Source organism: Dermacentor andersoni, chromosome 10 (assembly GCF_023375885.2).
Source record: "Dermacentor andersoni chromosome 10, qqDerAnde1_hic_scaffold, whole genome shotgun sequence".
Taxonomy (NCBI): domain Eukaryota; kingdom Metazoa; phylum Arthropoda; class Arachnida; order Ixodida; family Ixodidae; genus Dermacentor; species Dermacentor andersoni.
In genome coordinates, this window is record NC_092823.1 from 23,633,189 (window position 1) to 23,651,108 (window position 17,920).

The 17,920-nt window shown below is 45.4% G+C and overlaps 1 protein-coding gene across 1 annotated transcript; it reads left to right on the forward strand.

Moving 5' to 3' along the window:
- Window positions 1-6,514: 6,514 nt before the first annotated feature.
- On the forward strand, window positions 6,515-14,500 carry LOC126518981 (uncharacterized). Its single transcript, XM_050168592.3, has 2 exons — window positions 6,515-7,150; window positions 12,588-14,500. The coding sequence occupies exons 1-2, from the start codon at window positions 6,866-6,868 to the stop codon at window positions 13,860-13,862; spliced, it is 1,560 nt and encodes a 519-aa protein (XP_050024549.1). The 5' UTR covers window positions 6,515-6,865; the 3' UTR covers window positions 13,863-14,500.
- The last annotated feature ends 3,420 nt before the right edge of the window (window positions 14,501-17,920 follow it).

Genomic DNA, 17,920 nt, shown 5'->3' on the forward strand with positions numbered 1-17,920 from the left:
ATATAGAGATAGGGGGGGGGGGGGAGGTAGGGGGGGGAGGGGGCTAAGTAGAACCGACTCCGTCACGAAACAAGTGAATTATAGCGTTGGCACTCTCGCAGTTCCCGTACAAAGCAAGAGGGCGTGAGAGGGAAAAGATGACGCGAGAAAGGAAGGAAAAGCGGTTGCAGGCATATGGTACGCTTCTGCTATTTCAAAAAAATGAACACCAGGCAAATTTGTCAAGCGGACAACTGACGCAGCGCGTGCAGATGTGAAGTCGCATTAAAACACCTTACAGTCTAGGCGACACTACGGAATCGGTCGCACGTCAAATGAACACGTCTTGGCCCGCCGCGGTAACCTGACGGCTATGGCATTGATCGAGGTCGCGGGTTCAATTCCTACCTTGGCAGCCTTATTTCGACGGGAGAGAAATACAAAAAATGTTAGTGCACTCAGATTTGGGTGTACGTTAAGAACGGCAGGGGATCGAAATTAACCCCATGTCCGCCACTATCGCAGACCTGATAATCCGATCGTGGTTTTGGCACGTACAGCTCCATAATTCGACCACGATGCGATGTGCCGTGTGAGGCACTGATAATGCTCAACCCTCTCAGAAATTACGAACGATGGCGCATAACCACGTCTGAAGCAAACACGTTTGCCTATGTGGTTTGTGTACTACGCAGACAAACAGCAGGGGTGCACACAAGGTAACGTATAATATCAACTCACCCCTTTACTATTGGACTAAACGCTGAACAAATGACATATTCGACGTCAAAATCGCCACTCATTATCGTCACTCGAAGTAAACAGCATAGAATGCTACGTTTACATCGATTCTCACAGTGCGTGGGATATGCATATATTTCCTGCTTTGCCGCCATAGGACAGAAATGTTAAGACAATGTCGCGTACAGACCTTTTTAGCGAGATGGCCCTAGGCGTCGCCATAATCCTCACTGAGCTGTGCTAACTGCGCGTGTGACCTGCGCGTAAAAGCACTGCAGAAGAATCCGGACGTGCTTTTGCAGTCCCGCGCCCTATAGTGCAGAGGCGGGTTCCTGCTCTTTCCATTGAAACATGTATAAAAATGTTTGTATCATGTCTAAAGTCGACATGTCATTTTATGCCATGTAGTGCAAGGCATGCCAGGCATGCTGGTGGTTCGAGATCGCTCCAGATCACGCAAGACGGTGTACTCACGACTGCTTCTTCAACTTCCTCGGTTATGTAGGGGAACAATACTAGCTTGAATGGCGATACGAGAATATTCAAAAGCAAGAGAGGCAGACAAGTATTTCATTAAAAATGAAGAGGCTCGATGGCGTGGCAGTATTGCCTTACATGTTAGTGTGAGAAGAGGGAGGATTGAGAGAGAGAGAAGCTTTCTCGAAAGGTCATAAGTAAACAACAACAAAAAACAATAACTAGATTTTAACTTTATTCGCCCGATACGATACATGCAATGTGGATGACGGGATCAACATATCTGGCGGAGGACAAAAGCTTCAATGTAAGGGAGTAATCCTTGGCTCCGGAAAGTTCAATGATTGATGCGTGAAGTAAAGGAGCATGCTTGTTGCTCTGAAGGCATTTATTAGCGCTGGTTGTTTCGTGGCGCAATCCTGTAGAGGACAGAACCGTTATAACATCCTCGGCGGTTGTATAGGCCGCTATACATATCACCCGATTCGTCATGTGTGTGTTGTCTAAAGCGGCATGAACGCCAGCCTGGAAGGCGACTGCCATCTTATTTTTCTCGCCGGAGTGCTTTCTCGCAGTCACATCCGGCTGGAAAGAGGTGGACTGTGCTTCCATAGCACTCCGCGACACCATCCATACCTGCACACTGGTCAAACCTTTCGGACGACCTAGTCGGGGTTCCGCGACGAACACGCCCTGCCACGCGACTCATCTAGAGCAAGCATCCTCTGCATCTGCGGTCAAAGTCCGACCACCAACCGTCGAACTACGAAAATGTGTGAAAGAGTCGAAGAAAACTATTCGCTTCATAGTAGTGATGCCGATACCCAAACACATTAAAACGATGTATGACTAGGCAGCAAGACTTGCTTTAGGATTCATTTAGGCAGTTATCAGGCAAGACAGTCTTGCGCGATACTGCGATATAGTAAAGGAGATGAAAGTACCGGTCCTCCAGCCTGCAGTGCGGTATCAGCGGGGTGTTTAGGCTGATTCGCAAAGCCCTTACATCCACCCTTTCACTACGCCTGTTTCCATCGCGGGTCAGCTTCCTTGTCCTGGTTTCACCTTTAAGATGGTGGACCCACTCCGGTGGCACGCGCTCCGCGTTTTGGACATTGCTCGCGGACGCACTCTGCTTTCTGCGCTCCATAGACAGATGTGAACCGTGTATCATAACAAAGCTTACTTTCTGCGCTTGCCAGTCACATCTAGTAGTATCGCCTAGCATAAAGCCTTACCTGACGGCAATCAAAACAGTAGGAGCAAAGAGCTTCGTTCTTGTTTTACTAGCCTCCGTTCTCATGCGTTTACGGCAAAATTGTTCAACATAAAAGAAATGCAGTCCGGCTCCTTTAGGTGAAATGTCACACAACGTTTCCATGAGGAGATATTGCGTGTAAGGCAATTAGGAGCTTATATCAGCTTCAACAGAATAGGCAAAACACGAATTGTTTTTCAATGAATTACTTTTTTTTTTCAGAGCAGAACAACACTTTTAGTGGTATTCCATGCTACAGTGCACTTATCATGTATGTGAAGTGGATTTTCTTGCTGATGATTATTTAATTAGTTATTATTACTCCATGTTAACAGGCACAACTTGCCCATGAAAGAGGCATGGAAGGGGCATTTTTCTGAACTTCAGCAGATCACCTGTCGCAACAGGGACAGGCCTGAGCAAGCTATTACGGCGAAGAGCAGATTTTTTCCCTCTTCCAAACATGATTTGAGTGGCGTCTTCTGGGGCGAGAATCTGAACTACACACTTGATGGCGACCGAGATACAAACACCTTCAAATGACAGTTTTGCTTCAGGGCCGAATCTTTAAAGGTGACATAAATGTTTGGCGTCACCCTTAAGCTCGGCGTGCGGCGTTCAACAAAGCACGGGGTAGCAATGCTTGCACGATGCAACACCCAAGGCCACTGCCCCAGAACCACAGAAACAGTGTTCTGCAAGGTGTCTCGCCCCGCTGGCCTGATGAGGAGCGCCTCGAAGCAGTGTTGCAGGTGTCACACTACTATAACACTCGAGCTGAGACCGAAGGAAGAACGCCGGCGTTCTTGACTTGGAGCTGAATGTCGATTCACTTGAGGCAGCAATATGGAATTCAGCTGAACAGCCTGCGTTTCGTCTTGTACAAAACTTCCTTACAATCTTTGCGTGTTCACCTCGGAAGCATCAACCTGCACGAAGGAAACTGATCATTTTGCATCGCCCAAGCGTGTCAACTTATTTTAAAACGAAGTTTTCTTTGTTTCTTCCCAGGGGTAGCGTCGGCAAAATTGTCCACGGTCCCTGGCGGGTTGTTTTCGAGGACAAGGTGCTCTGTACTAACAGAAACCGGTGCCATGGTGGTGATGGGATGGATGGATGTGGGCTTTGTGAAACAAGCTAAAAATTGGAAGCTGTGCGTAAGGCACAGTTTTCAGTTTTACATTTCATTGACAAAAAAAATAAAATAAATGTGCGCTAGCTAGTATGAAAATGTACGTGCAAGAAGGAAGTAGAACGAATCCACAACGAAGTAATGAAGCTACCGACGCAAAGTTTTGCGCTAACGTAAGCAATGCCATCTTGGTGGGACGCAGAAGCTTTACGTATCTCTTCACAGGCCCAATGCTTCTAGTGGCAGATGCGCTGCCCTCTATAAAAATCATTGTTTGTGTTTTTACGTGCTAACGACATGATATAGATAAGACATATGTTGCAGTGGGGGTCCGAAGGAATTTTCGCCACCTGGCGTTCTTTAACGTGCATGCAACGCGGTGTAACTATCTTTTTTTCTGCATTTCGCCTACATCAAAATGCGGCACCGATGGCAGGGGTCGTACTCGTAACCTCGAGGCATGCATTGCAATGCCACAACTGGCATACGGCGGCGGGTAAGGAGGCATCGAAAGTGAGCTTTTTCATTTGTAGAGAGAAAATAAAACGTGATTATATATATTGAGCCGCAGTGTTGGGCATTACGTGTCAAAACCGCGATTTGATTATAAGGAACACTGTACTGGGGGACTCCGTATTAATTTGACAACCAGGGGATCTATAATGTGCCCCCAACGTACGGGACAGCCGTAGTCGTATGTACTTACGGCCAGTGTGTTTTTCCTCCCTAAGCATTACATAACTAATTACTATTAATTAGCGAACTTTTTAATTATTGCATGAATCGGAAACATATCAAATACAGTGTTGTAGGGCACCTCAAATAACCTACTAATCAAGCATTTGTTTAGTGCTCAGCTTTGTCTCATTGCTTTTTCCGAGAAAGAACATCCAAAATACGAAATAGATACGCGCTCACGCGCCGCTACTCAAGCGCTCGTAAGCGAATAGCCACGGCTTTACTAGCGGCGGCAGCTCGATGCAGGACTTCACGCCATGTGATGGTCGCGGCATCAACAGAACACGCCGCTGACGTATTGATAAGCGTAGCGGAGCCTTGTACGATGCGGCGATAAGAGAATGCAGATGTATATCTTTCAATGGTTGCTTATAGGCGCTTTAGTAGCGGCGCGTGAATGCGCATCTATTTGGTATTTCGCGGGCTTTTTTTTTCTTGGAAAATACAACCAGGATCACTTCAGCACGAAATGAAATAAATGCTTGATTCGGAAGTTATTTAAGGTGCCATACAACATCATGATTAATACGTTTCTGATCCAAACAATAATTAAGAAATTCTCCAATTAAAAGAAATTAACTAATTGATACTTCGCGAGGAAAAAAATACTGAGTCTAAGTGCATACGACTGCCGCTTCTATGCAGTCGGTACGATTGCTTTTGAGCTCATGGGTTTTTTAAATATCTTGGTCCAAATTAACTGGGCCACCCTGTATATACAGCTTAGTCGGTCTCGGTCTTGTAACATATATATATATATATATATATATATATATATATATATATATATATATATATATATATATATATATATATATATATATATATATATATATATATATATATATATATATATATATATATATATATATATATATATATATATATATATATATATATATATATATATATATATATATACAGTCAGGTCATAGGAAGCCAACAAACGGACTCACGCGTCCATAGCACTCCCTGCCATGTAGGTATATGGTGCCACTGGCTAACACTGCCAGGTTTACTAGCAGTAGGGAAACAAACTCCCAGAAAGTGGGTGGTAAGAGTGCGGTGGGGTAGCACACTAGGTAGGAGCATCGCACGTGCAATGCGATGACGTGGGTTCGCATCCCACCTGTGGCCAGTTATTGTTTTATCCACTTTCATTTAGTTATTGTTTATTGGTTTCAATTAACAACTACAAAGAATTTCCCCTGTTCTGAGTGCCATTGTTTATTCACTCTAAAAACAGTTGCACCCTTTGGGGTGTATTTTTGTCCCACAACGATAATCGTCATCTGTCTTGCCTGCGTTTCCTTTCTTTAACGCTGCGAGCCCGGTACGTCCCAGTCACGAACGGCATGCGCGTTATCAGTGTGACGCAGCATTCTCGACAGGAAAGTAGCGAGCGCCGAGTTTTCAAGAAAGGAAACGCAAGCAAGGCAGATGGCGATTATTGTTGTGGGACAAATATACAACCTAAAGGGTGCAAACAGTTTTTAGAGTGTTGGCTTCTTATGAATTTACTAACGAAATTCGGATTTCTCGGTTTCCTTTCTAATCGTTGATGCAGCTTCAAAAGAATGAATTAACTCACCATATTCAGATAAGTATATGCAAATATTAGAATGATATTTACGTTTTCATTCAGTTGCTGTTCCTTGTCTCAGCTACACTCTAAATGAAGTCTACACCCTTTCGGGTGTATATCTGCCACACAGCAATAATCGTCATCTGCCTTGCTTTCGTTTCCTTTCTAGAAAACGCCGCGCCCGCTACTTTCCTGTCGGCAATCCTACGTCATGCTGATAACGCGCATCCCGTTCGTTACTGGGAGGTACTGGGCTCGCATCGTTAAAGAAAGGAAATGTGGACAAGACATATGACGTTTATTGTTCTGTGGCAAGATACGACTCAGAGTGTACACTTTTCTTACACTCTTAAAACGGTTGCACCTTTTGGGATGTATATTTCTCCCACAACGATAATCGTCATCTGCCTTGCTTGCTTTTCCTTTCCTGAAAACTCGGCGCTCGCTACTTTCCTGTCGAGAATGCTGCGTCACACTGATAACGCGCATGCCGTTCGTGACTGGGAAATACCGCACTCGCAGCGTTAAAGAAAGGAAACGCGGGCAACACGGATGACTGTTATTGTTGCGGGACAAGATGCGCCCCAAAGGGAGTAAATTTTTCTAAGAGTGTGGAATGTAGTCGCGCTTTTTATTTTAAGTTGACCCTTGACGTCTCGAAAAATTGTTTTAGGAGTGCGTTTTGTCCAAACGTTCGTGACATTTAAAAATCGACCATCCGAAAAGGCGATAAAGCTGTGTGTACAATCTTCGATGCAGCCGGCCAGTAGATAACTTACAGGCTGTTCCATGCCAAAGCCCGGGCGGCGCCTTCAACTATAAGGAAATCGGCGCAGAATTATCGGAGTGATAGTGGCTTTGGTAACAGCTGCGAGGGCGGAGCGCTGACGGCGTTTCGAAGTTTGCGCAGAACCGTCGGCCCGACGTTTGGCACCCAACGTATGCGCTGTTCGTCATGGCGTCCGAAGGCCAGCGGTACACGCTGTGTGGTTTTACCCAGGAACTAGACTGGAGACCTCTGTGCTTTGTCGAGCCTATTGCGACGAACAAACTATGCGACGCGTGCGGTGTGCTGCCTCGAGTGACCGTCTTTCTGCCGTGTCGACACGTGCTCTGCAAAAGCTGCTACGAGCAGTGCCTACTCGATGACGGACACACCTGCCCACTCGACGGTGACCAGTTTCATGAAGAAGACGCTCAGTGGATGCACTTTCCTTTGGAAAACCTACTCAGGCGCAAGGTAAGAAAATGCGAGGATAAGAACTCCCACCTTTATATTACCCAAAAAACTTCGACGAAGTTAATTAAATTTAGGGATGCATAAAGCGGCATGGGCGTGTGCTGTGAGCAATAGCGATTATGTCCGAGTGGAACCGTGGAATCGTGTGTGAGCTTGGTTGAACACAAAATAGTATATTTCCTGGTACTTGACAGATATTTCTTGGGCGAAAGCTTCAAGAGAGGCAAATGGTTTGGCGCTGCGTTCTGTATGTGGCTGATGTAGTACACCCGTGAGCAAAAGTATACGGACCACGGGAGCGCGTGCCAAACTGCATCGACGCGCCGTCTACCGACGCGGTGCTTGCTGTCGAGAGGGCCGCTAGAGCAGCGGTGCGCATGCGCGTCCCATCATATCTGCTGGCCTGACATGTGGATTTGCCTGACGTGGTTATGGTACTCGTAGACTAATCGTCCACTGGGCGTCGTTTTCTCTGCTCCGTCGCATCTGGGCCATTGTTGTACGCAGCGGCTGCGGCTAAGATGGCACGCGCGTCCGCCGCGCTTCGCTTTCATTCTTTCTCAGGGGGGAGGGGGGTATCGCGCGCCGCACTGCCTTCTCTGATGCCTTTAGATGACTCGCGCAAAATGACTTTCTGCGGCGTTGCATTATCTCGAACTGTTCCAATGTGTGCTGCCGCAGGTAGAAGCAAGGTTTTGCAATCGGTGTCCGCCGTCGCGTTAAGAAGTAGAACTGAGTTGCAGGCGCTACTATGCTCCGCCAGCAGCAGGATGCTTAAAAGGAGGAATTAGCGGCACCGCACTGCCTTCATTTCTTCAAACGCTTCAACAAGGCTTGCACAAGAAATACACGCGAGCGTGTCACTACAGACAGCTGCGCCAACGCTGACACATGCGCGAGAATATAAAATCAGGTTCAGGGTGCACGCTGCCATGAAGTTCCAATTACAGCTGCCCCCTTGCGAATCGGGTCGGGATGACCGACTTGAATCACTGGTCGGGGTCTCCTCATGGCATCGCGTTACGAGTGGATACCACGACACCTCCGAGGCGTCATCGCTGCCTATCAAAAATTGACAGCGTAGTGAAATCATGCATACAGTTGGGAAAATTATAACCTCTGAAAATCACAGCAGCACGTTGGCTAGTCCTAAGTGCCCTCAAGACTGGAGTTTGTCGGTGGTCACCCCGACCAGTGTTTCAGGTAGGTCAACCCGACCAGATTCGCAAGGTGGCAACCGTAATTAGAATTTAACGGCAGCGTGCACCGCACAGCTGCACCTGATTTTATATTCACGCGCATGTGTTAGCGTTGCCGCAGCTGTGTGTAGTGACACCCTCGAGTGCATTTCTTCTTCGAGCCTTGTTGAAGGGTTTGAAGAAATGAAGGCAGTGCGGTGCCGCTAATTCCTCCTTTTAGCATCCTGCTGCTGGCGGAGCATAGTGGCGACTGCAACTCAGTTCCAATTCCTAATGCGACGGCGGACAACGATTGCAAAGCCCTGCTTCTACCTGCGGCAGCAAACATTGGAACTGATCGAGATAATACAACGCCGCAGAAAGCCATATTGCGCGAGTCATCTAAAGGCGTCAGAGAACGCAGTGCGGCGTGCGACCCCCCCCCCCCCCCCCCCCCCCCTGGGAAAGCATGAAAGCGAAGCGTGGCGGACGCGCGTGCCATCCCAGCCGCAGCCGCTGCGTAAAACAATCGTCCACAAGCGACGGAGCAGAGAAAACGACGCCCAGTGGACGTTCAGTATACGAGCACCATAACCACGTCAGGCAAAGCTACATGTAAGGCCAGCAGATATGATGGGACGCGCATGGGCACCGCTGCTCTAGCGGCCCTCTCGACAGCAGGCACCGCGTCGGTAGACGGCGCGTCGATGCAGCTTGGCACGCGCTCCCGTGGTCCGTATAATTTTGCTCACGGGTGTACGCTAGAATTTAGCATAATTTTGCATTACGGTATATGCGTGGCGGAAGGTTATGCGAAATCTGGCACAATTCATCCATTGTCAACTTCCTGTTCCCATATCATTGCTCGCATCCATCACTGAGTTCCGGCTGTTACACGGCGCTCCTTCTGTCGCATTCCTATCTGTCCTCATTACGCTGCACTGTATCGAACTATTTATGGGCTCTCATTTCGTTTTCGTGATGTAATTTGCAAGCAGGTATGAGATTTCTTTTCCTTGCTTTTTTCGTGAGCTTTTATTTTTTGTGGCAACGGACATTTGGTAGTATGTATTGACTGACAAATGACCAACCTTGTTACTAAATTGTACTATTACCTGTTATTATTTAATTGACCAGCGGCGAACACATCTCTCTACGCCACGGATTGATCGTAGCTTAGGGCCGCTGGCAAGGAGTGCGGTATAGTGAACGCCCGTCGTCACGTTAAAAGCGTCGATACAGTTGTCCAGGCTGCGCTAGAGCTATTTACCGAGACAGCCGAATTGCTATTGCTATCATCAGCTATAGAAGTTTACACATCACCCATAACATGTTTTTAATTTTAAATATAACCGAACTCGTTTGCTTGGTTCGCCGAGGAAATCGGGGAAACTGATCGCAAACCTCCTGTGTGTATGCTAGTACAAAAGATAAGTAAATACTTCCAAAGCCTCTAAGTTGTCTAGAAACATGAAAATTCCGCCGGATACTTTACTATCAGGCCCATATTTCAATATTGGACAAAAGCGCGTCAGGCGTGGGCAGACCATTGTAAGAATGAAAAAAAGGGTACTCGTCTGAATACAAGAACACCAACAGGAAAACTTTCTAACGCTTGGGGGCCGCTAGGGGCCCTTTGTTCAGAGTGAAGAGTGGGGCGCTGGGTTCCTTTGTGCATGAAATTGGTGGCGCAGCATACGATTGTACATCTCTGGGAAATTGCCTCGAGTCTAGTTAATCGTATCGTTAGTTGTTTGAATCAATAAAGATTCTAAAAGCAGCAGGAAGAAGGACCCTTCGACGTAGCGATAATACGGGCCGAGTGATTAGATTTCAGTCCTGTGATTAGATTTCTGATAGTTTTCGGCCAAGGAGTTTGAGATGGCGTTTTTTTTTTTTTGCTGGTGTCGTTTTGATGCTGCTGCATCCTTATTTTAAGATTTCCACACCTATTAATGGATGACGCATCGCTATTCTTAAACAAAATTTTGTAGACAACATATGGACATCTTGAGCCCTCAAGGCGGTCTTTCACGCGCACAAGCTACTGTTTTAGCTTCTTTGCCGGCACGTGGGCAATCTTTACTCCGTAGCTGCTAAAAATTGTTTCTAGTGTTTCACTTCCTCTTCGTGTACCCATTTCTTTTCCTTTTCCTTCCGGGGCCATTTTTCTGCTGCCGACAGAAAAGTAGAATTCCTGCAGTTTCGGTGAAAAGGGTAGCGGTCGCTATATAATTCTTTCCATATTCTCGACGTCTCTTCCTTCCGCCGTGCAGGATTAGAGGAAATGCATAACGGACGGGCCACAGGTGCAGCCGCCACGACGCACTCGTGTCCAAGCGAGTGCGCAGAGTCTAAGCTGAAGTATTTAACGGTGTGGCTTTGTCTCCTGCCTATACTGGTTTGAAGTCCCCTTGTGAGTGCGTTTGGTAAACATACTGTCACGAAGGCAGTATGTTCATCGTTTTCCCTTTCCATTGTGAAAGGAATGCCGGGCACACCGGAACTCGGGCGATCCAGGAAAGGAGCCACGTCTTGCCAGTGAATCGCAGAGAATGAATTGGAGCCGTTCTGTATGGAGCCTAAACTTAAGTTTCCAATGCTTCCAGCGCAATGCCGGCACAGACCACTGAAACTAAAGCGCGTATTCTCTGCCAAATATTTGTCTATAAAATACGGCGCTAAAACAATGTTCGGGAGGCATAAGTGTAAAATGTGACATATGGGAATGTGTTTCCAAAGCCGTGCGTAAAGAGAGCGATGAGTCGTCCTCTAGAAATTCTTTGAATCACTGCACTGCATATTTTACAGTGACGCAAATGAACATTGATTGCTCGCCCAAAGATCCTAACACCTTCTCTTTGTCTGATTTAATATGTTATTGGCGTGTCGCTACATTTCTTGAATGGTAATCGCATTTACCTGAACATTCATCCTGAGATGGGTACTGACACAAAATTTTTGTCACCCTGGTTTTTTTTTTTCTCGAAGATGAACAGCAGTAGCGCTGCCTGTTTCCTCTGTATATCAACTCCTACAGCACAAAGCTAAATCTTGCTATCACTGCAATGCTTCTCGTTCAGGCGAAACTGACTTTTTTTTGTGTTTTTCTCGCGCTGTTTACCTTTTGTTCCATCTTCAATAATTTTAATTCCCTTACTTTACTGTGCTCACCTCATCCCTGACTGATTACGGGTGAGAGTGAGCAACGCGTACACAAATGAAATTAAGGAGAGCAGTTGATTCGCCCACGAAGACAAAGCCGCTTGTCAAAATGGTAGCTTCAACGAGGTTACTTGTTGAACCACAGTGCCTAACTTACTTTTGCGGCCCCGTAATTCATAGCGGGCTAGAAGTTTGCCCGGTGTTGGGTTGGGTTGGGGGGGGGGGGGGGGGGTTGAGGGGAAGGCGGCACACTGCGGAATTATTTGGAGTGCATGGAATATCTAAATTATAGATAAAGTGCACCCGCGTTTTCTTTTGAATTCCTGCATCATTGGAATGTCACTGCTGCTGCCAAAATTTGAACCCTTCATCATTTCTGAAACGCAGATTGCCGCGGTGACTGAACCAGCATGGCCGGCGCGAGTAGCTGTCACAGAAACGTGGATCTGAGTTAAAGGGCAAGGCAACAACTCGACAGAATGATCATTTTAAAGCACATGTCACCTTAAATGCGTGAGCGCAAATATATTTTTTTTTTAATGATTGCTTAGATGTGCCCTCGAAGTCGGAATGATTCTGCTAACACGAACAAAATTATTTTATAGACTTCAAGTAGAAACCAAACGGGCTGTGCACGCTCGCTTCTGGAATTTTCGTCCACATTCTCATAATCATCTTTTTTAACATCTTTTTTGGCTTCAAACTATTTTCAGTTCGCCATACAGCAATTATCTTGCAATGCTGATTGACATCCGCCATGGTGGCTTAGCGGCTATGGCATTGCGCGGCTAAGCACGAGGTCGCGGGGTCGAATTCCGGCCGCGGCAGCCGCGTTTTGATGGGGCGAAATGCAAAAACGCCCGTGTACCGTGCATTGTGGGCACGTTAAAGATCCCCAGGCGGCCAACATTTTTCGGACTCCCCCGATACGGCGTGCCTCATAATGAAATCTTGGTTCTGGCACATAAAAAATTTTAAATATTGGACAATGTTTTTAGGCATAACGTAATGTATTACATAATGCATAAGGCCCTATTTATGAACTTTAGTCCAATATGACAGCTTGCTCAAAAGTCATGGTTTTTTATTTTCAGGTAAAATGCTGGAACGAAAAGCATGGCTGCGACATGGTTTTGGCTGCATCGGAGCAAAACAACCATTTTTGCAATGACTGTGACCACCACTCTACTTCGTGTCCTAGATGTTCGAACGTCGTGCTCCGTAGAGATGTGCGCGCGCATCTTCAGAGCAAATGCAGCGACCACGTGGTATCAGCAACGTCCAGACCTCAACAAACGCCCGACAGTGACAACATATCAGTGATGACAGCTCTGAATGCAAGCATGGACGTACGAGTAGGTGGAATGAACAACAGGCTAGACCAAGTTATTACAGATAGTAATGGCCACAGTGACCGCCTAAGTGAGATTTCACATTGCATGAACTCTATGAAAGAAACACTGCTACAGATAGCAAATGGAAGTAGAACGTTTGAGAACGTAGCTTCACAAACAGCATCTACCCATTGCTGCTCTGGAGCAATCCAGGAAACTTTGGTTGGTCACAGAGAAATGCTGCAGGAGCTTCAAGGATCGATAAGCTTTTCAAATGTAACACTGAAGGAAGCTTTGGAGGACACGAAGCGAACTGTCGAACAGCTCAAAGAAAATACAGCAAGCAATTTGGTAGTGCAATTAAGGCAAAGTTCGATTTTTCACACCGACATGCTCAAAAAAGTTTGTGAAGTTGAGAATACGCTAAAGGAGATCTTTGGAAAGGAGTTGCAGGCTGCCACCAGGGAAATCTGTCGAAATTTGGCCGAAAGTGCCGCTCGAATTGCTGATCCGACAAATTGCGTGGAGCGAAGCGTGTCTAGTGCAATAAATAAACAACAAGAACTGGCCCTAAATACAATCAGTGTTAGGCGATACAAGTTTTCTGTAAACAAATTCAAAGCCACGAAAGACAGCGCGTATTCAAAGGGCTCTCATCTACACCAGAATGAAAAGGTTTACATTTGTGGCTATCACTTGTCCCCAGGAGTCCACCTAAGAAAAGAGGGAGAGCATGTGTTACTGCACGCTAGATTGCAGCTACACAAGGGAGTGCTCGATGAATTCCTTCAGTGGCCTTTCAATCAGAAAATTCAGTTGACCATCAAACATCCATCAAGAGACAAGCACTGCCAGTTTCTTGTTGAAACTGGAGACAATCTTTTGTGCAATGCGAGGCCCGAAGAATCAGGTAGCAGAGGCTCGTACTTTCCAGGTAGTTCATTTCGCTTGGATGATCTTGAACGCGAAGGATATGTCACGGACGACAAGCTTCAGATAGTCTGGGAACTGGTTCCGAAAGACATACCCAAATAATACTGAGGAGAGCTCTCCGTATATATTAAAATACTTAGTCTTTTAAAACTCTTTCGGATATACGTCGCTCTTCGGCGTACCTTTGTGGAAAGAAAAATAAAGCATGCTACTGAAATGTATCTGGGGGCTTTGCTATTATGTGGGGTAAATAATTTTAGGTTTTATGGATTTTATAGGATCTTTCTGTTGAATTTTATTTATTAAGGTGGAATATTCCGAGATAAAAGCTGAATTATTCAGAAATTGATTAATAAGCTTCTTCTAATAATTATGGCACCTATTGTTATTTACGAATTGTAGCCGGTGAGATTGTGAGGCCTATCTACTCCTAATTAATTTTCAGAATATCAACAGCTTGGTCATGTGCGCCATCCGACTTGCCGTAAAAATATACCGTTGTTGCACTTAATTGTTTTAGCAATAAGCTTTTTAATGCATGAAAAAGGAAAGGTAACTTGAACGCCCATGTATTTAGTCACATAATTTTGGGAAATAACACGAAACTGATGTCATGCTGGGAATTCATTTCAAGTGGGTGCGTCTTGAAAACACGACGTCTACAAGAAGTAACCACAAAACGCCCATGTTTCTGTCAATGAAAGTCCGGTGTAGATGAATAAATTTCCCATATTACTTCACTACGGCCATGAATTAATACTTGTTACTTATACATTAGCGAAATCACCGTAACATTGAAGAATTGGCTTTTGTTGTTGCAGAACCGCTGCACTTGGGTGAAAGATTTTACGTGGTTTTTAAGACAATGTGTTCTCCACACATACCATTATTTCAATTTGTTCCCCATGGTGGCACAGTGACTACGGTGGGACCCAGGTCGCAGGATCGCATGCCGTCGTGGTGGCCGCCTTTCAATGGGGGCGAAATACAAAAACGCATGCGCACCGTTCGTTGGATGCCCATCAAAGAACTCCTGGAGATCCAAATTAATCGGGAGTCTGCTACAGCGCGCCTAACAATGATATCGTTGTTTTGGCACGTAAAACTCAATAATTTATTCTATGTATTTGTTTCATTTCAGTTATAGTCCGATATTGTAAGTTCTTTTTCATGCAGGAAAGGAGTTCATATGTATGATGACATTCATTATTATATTGTAAGGCTGCATTATTGGTGATATTGCCGGTTTTAATGAAGGAATAACCGTCATGTTAAAGGAATTTCAATTATAAGGCAGTAGAGTGTCCTCCATTTTCCTTCCACATGTTGGAAGAGGTTGTGAAGTGACTTTTTTAAAAGAGGTGTACACTATGCGGAAGATCATATTACCGATTTGTCCATCCTTATAACAGAATATTTTCAAAGCGTTTTACCAACACGTCAATCCGTTACCAAGCTTTTCTATGCTTTATTAACATTTCTTCAATTCGTATACAGCGCACTGCAGCGATTACGGCTTGCAGTGAAACCAACCTCACTCCGTCCACTTATACGTCATCGTTCCTGGTCTAACATAAGTAAATTAGTGGCTTTATCCTGCCAAACGATACATCGGCGGTGTATTATCACTGATATATATATATAATTTTTCCCCCAGCGCCTCGCAGAATCGGCTCCCGTGTTTCGCCGACATTTGAGAAAAGCACATGAGTGCTGTTGCTAAGCGCTCTTGTCGACACGCTACATAAGAAAGTTAAATTTACTTTTGTATGACACGATGACGAAAACACATGAAAATCTTGCGTAATATAGATCAAAGTTCCTCATGCATGTAGTTCCTTCTTGCTGCAATAGCGCAAAGGAGAAAGTGAGTGCGCGCGCGTGCACGACCTAGTGTGCATGAACGCACGCACGCACACACGCGCAAGCAGGCAATGACAAGACATTCAAGTTTTCAAGTTCCCGCCTTCGACTCCAGCGCCAATTTCTCCCCTAGCGGGCAGATTCTAACGTCGACGGTGGCATCGTGTGCCGTGCGCGCGTTTCTGTTGTTTTTTTAAATTCATTCACTAATCAGTTATTCGTTCAGATAAAACTGGCAATTTCGCCTTTACATTTAACTTCACAATACACTTAGATGTGGATTCCATCATAGAACTTAAATCCCTACTCTCACTCGGCGTGTAAAAATGCAGGGTGTGTTAATAAAATTTCCTGCAAGATGGCCGAATATGTCTCTGGAAAGCTAATTGTGTTAAATATCGCACATTCTTTCACCCGACATGCAGACGGTTAAACAGCCAACAGTAACACGGCACCTTGTGATTGCAGTAGCGCCCCTGACTGCTTTCACAAACTGAGGTCACGCTCTTCAGCGCTTCAGTTTATCTCTAAATCCGCACCAGGGTTCAACAACTTACTCGCCTCTAGAAGCAAGGTACTTTACAAAGTAGGAATGGGAGAAATGGACAAAGCAGTTGACTCTTTTAGCTTTTTGTCCAGGGCGCGCCACTTACACAAAAATTTGTGTTTTCATCGTTGGCAGGTTGCTGCGCCTGCACCAGCCTATGGTTATTCAAAAGTATACTGGATGAAAGAGCGCAAGGCTTACTGTGCGCAGTATTCGACCGAACACGATGCCACACATGATGAAGATGTGCCTGGAGAACTGTGATTGACTCAAGCACTATGATTCGTTGAGGATTGGCAGCTGATCTATAAAACAACACTTAGCTGAAACAACTTAAATGAAGCCAGTGGCAAATTAACTCGGAAGTCATGGAGGGCAATAGAAGATATATGCTGTGTTTCCACTTCACCACCGATGACGCCACGTACATTACGTGGAAGGTTGGCATTCATTTGCTTTTTGCGACCATCTGACGCGATCGAAGAATGACTTAGCGCAAGCAGCTGGGAAATAGGCATGTATGACTTTTAGCGTGCTTGAAATCTTGTAGTAGCGTCACACCCTTCAATTGTGTCTCGTGCACGTTTCGCACAAAGCACCCTGTAGGAACACTGACATACTAAAACGAGGCACTGAGGGTGCTCTGCTAACGACTGTAACCATTTTCGTAATTTTCATAGAAAGTAACACCTTCTACACCTTCCTTTCTGCATGCTGAAATTGTTGAGCGAATATTTAGAAAGCCACGTATTACGCTTAGAACTATCGCTTCATCAATACTTGGCAAAAAAAAAAAAAAGATTTTGAGCGCGTTTACTGACAAATTTCTCATTTCACAAGCCTTGCAGCATTCATTACCAAGGGTCAATCCAAATATAGCTCTGTGGTAGCTGTGGCGGCTTGGAGCCAAACCAAACATGCTCTGGCATCCTATACCTAAGCGTACCGTCCCTAATATCAGTGCAGTTCTACTGTTTCGTGTTAAAATATACACCGACGGCGTGCCAGATCTGAGACTTCTTGTTCAGTTTCATTAGAGGCCTTGCAGAATCCGCTCTCGTGCTTTGAGCAAATTTGAACAAAGCACACGATTGTTCTTTCTAAAGGTCTTGTCGATACCCACCAAGGGGAAACTGAACTCGCTTTACTGCGCAGTTTAATCCCAAGCATTGGCGGCAATGATACTTTTGCAATTCTTGCATGAAATGTTAAACTTGTACGGGTGAATTTATGCTCGTTTGTTGTTGCTGGAACGATGCAAAGAACACAATGGATGCGTTCGCGTGTGCTTATAGATTGATTCCGCGCACGCGCGCACGCATGCAAAACACGAGCGCACGTACTGTCCAAGTGATGCACTTGGACAGTACAGAAGTTTCAGACAAAGGTACGCCACCACTGGAGAGCTCAGCCATGCAGTTTGGTAACCATTCCCATGGTCCCTTAAATTTTGCTTCAACAGCGCATGCTCAATCTTGTTATTGTCGTAATACCTGAGAAATTGTCATTTACTGCCATGATCTGGGTTCCAATGTGTAGAAAATTAACTACCGATCCGGCTGACATATTCTACAGCAAAAACACACCTGCACTAGTTCAACTAAAACACATTATATGTCTCCTAATGCATAGCTTACATACATAAACTCAGTGTTAAGAATTTACAGTACTACATGCTTATCAGTGGACAACATGTACCTTATAGTCTGAATTCCTTCAAACTGTAGTGCAGGCAGTAGCGGTGATTTCA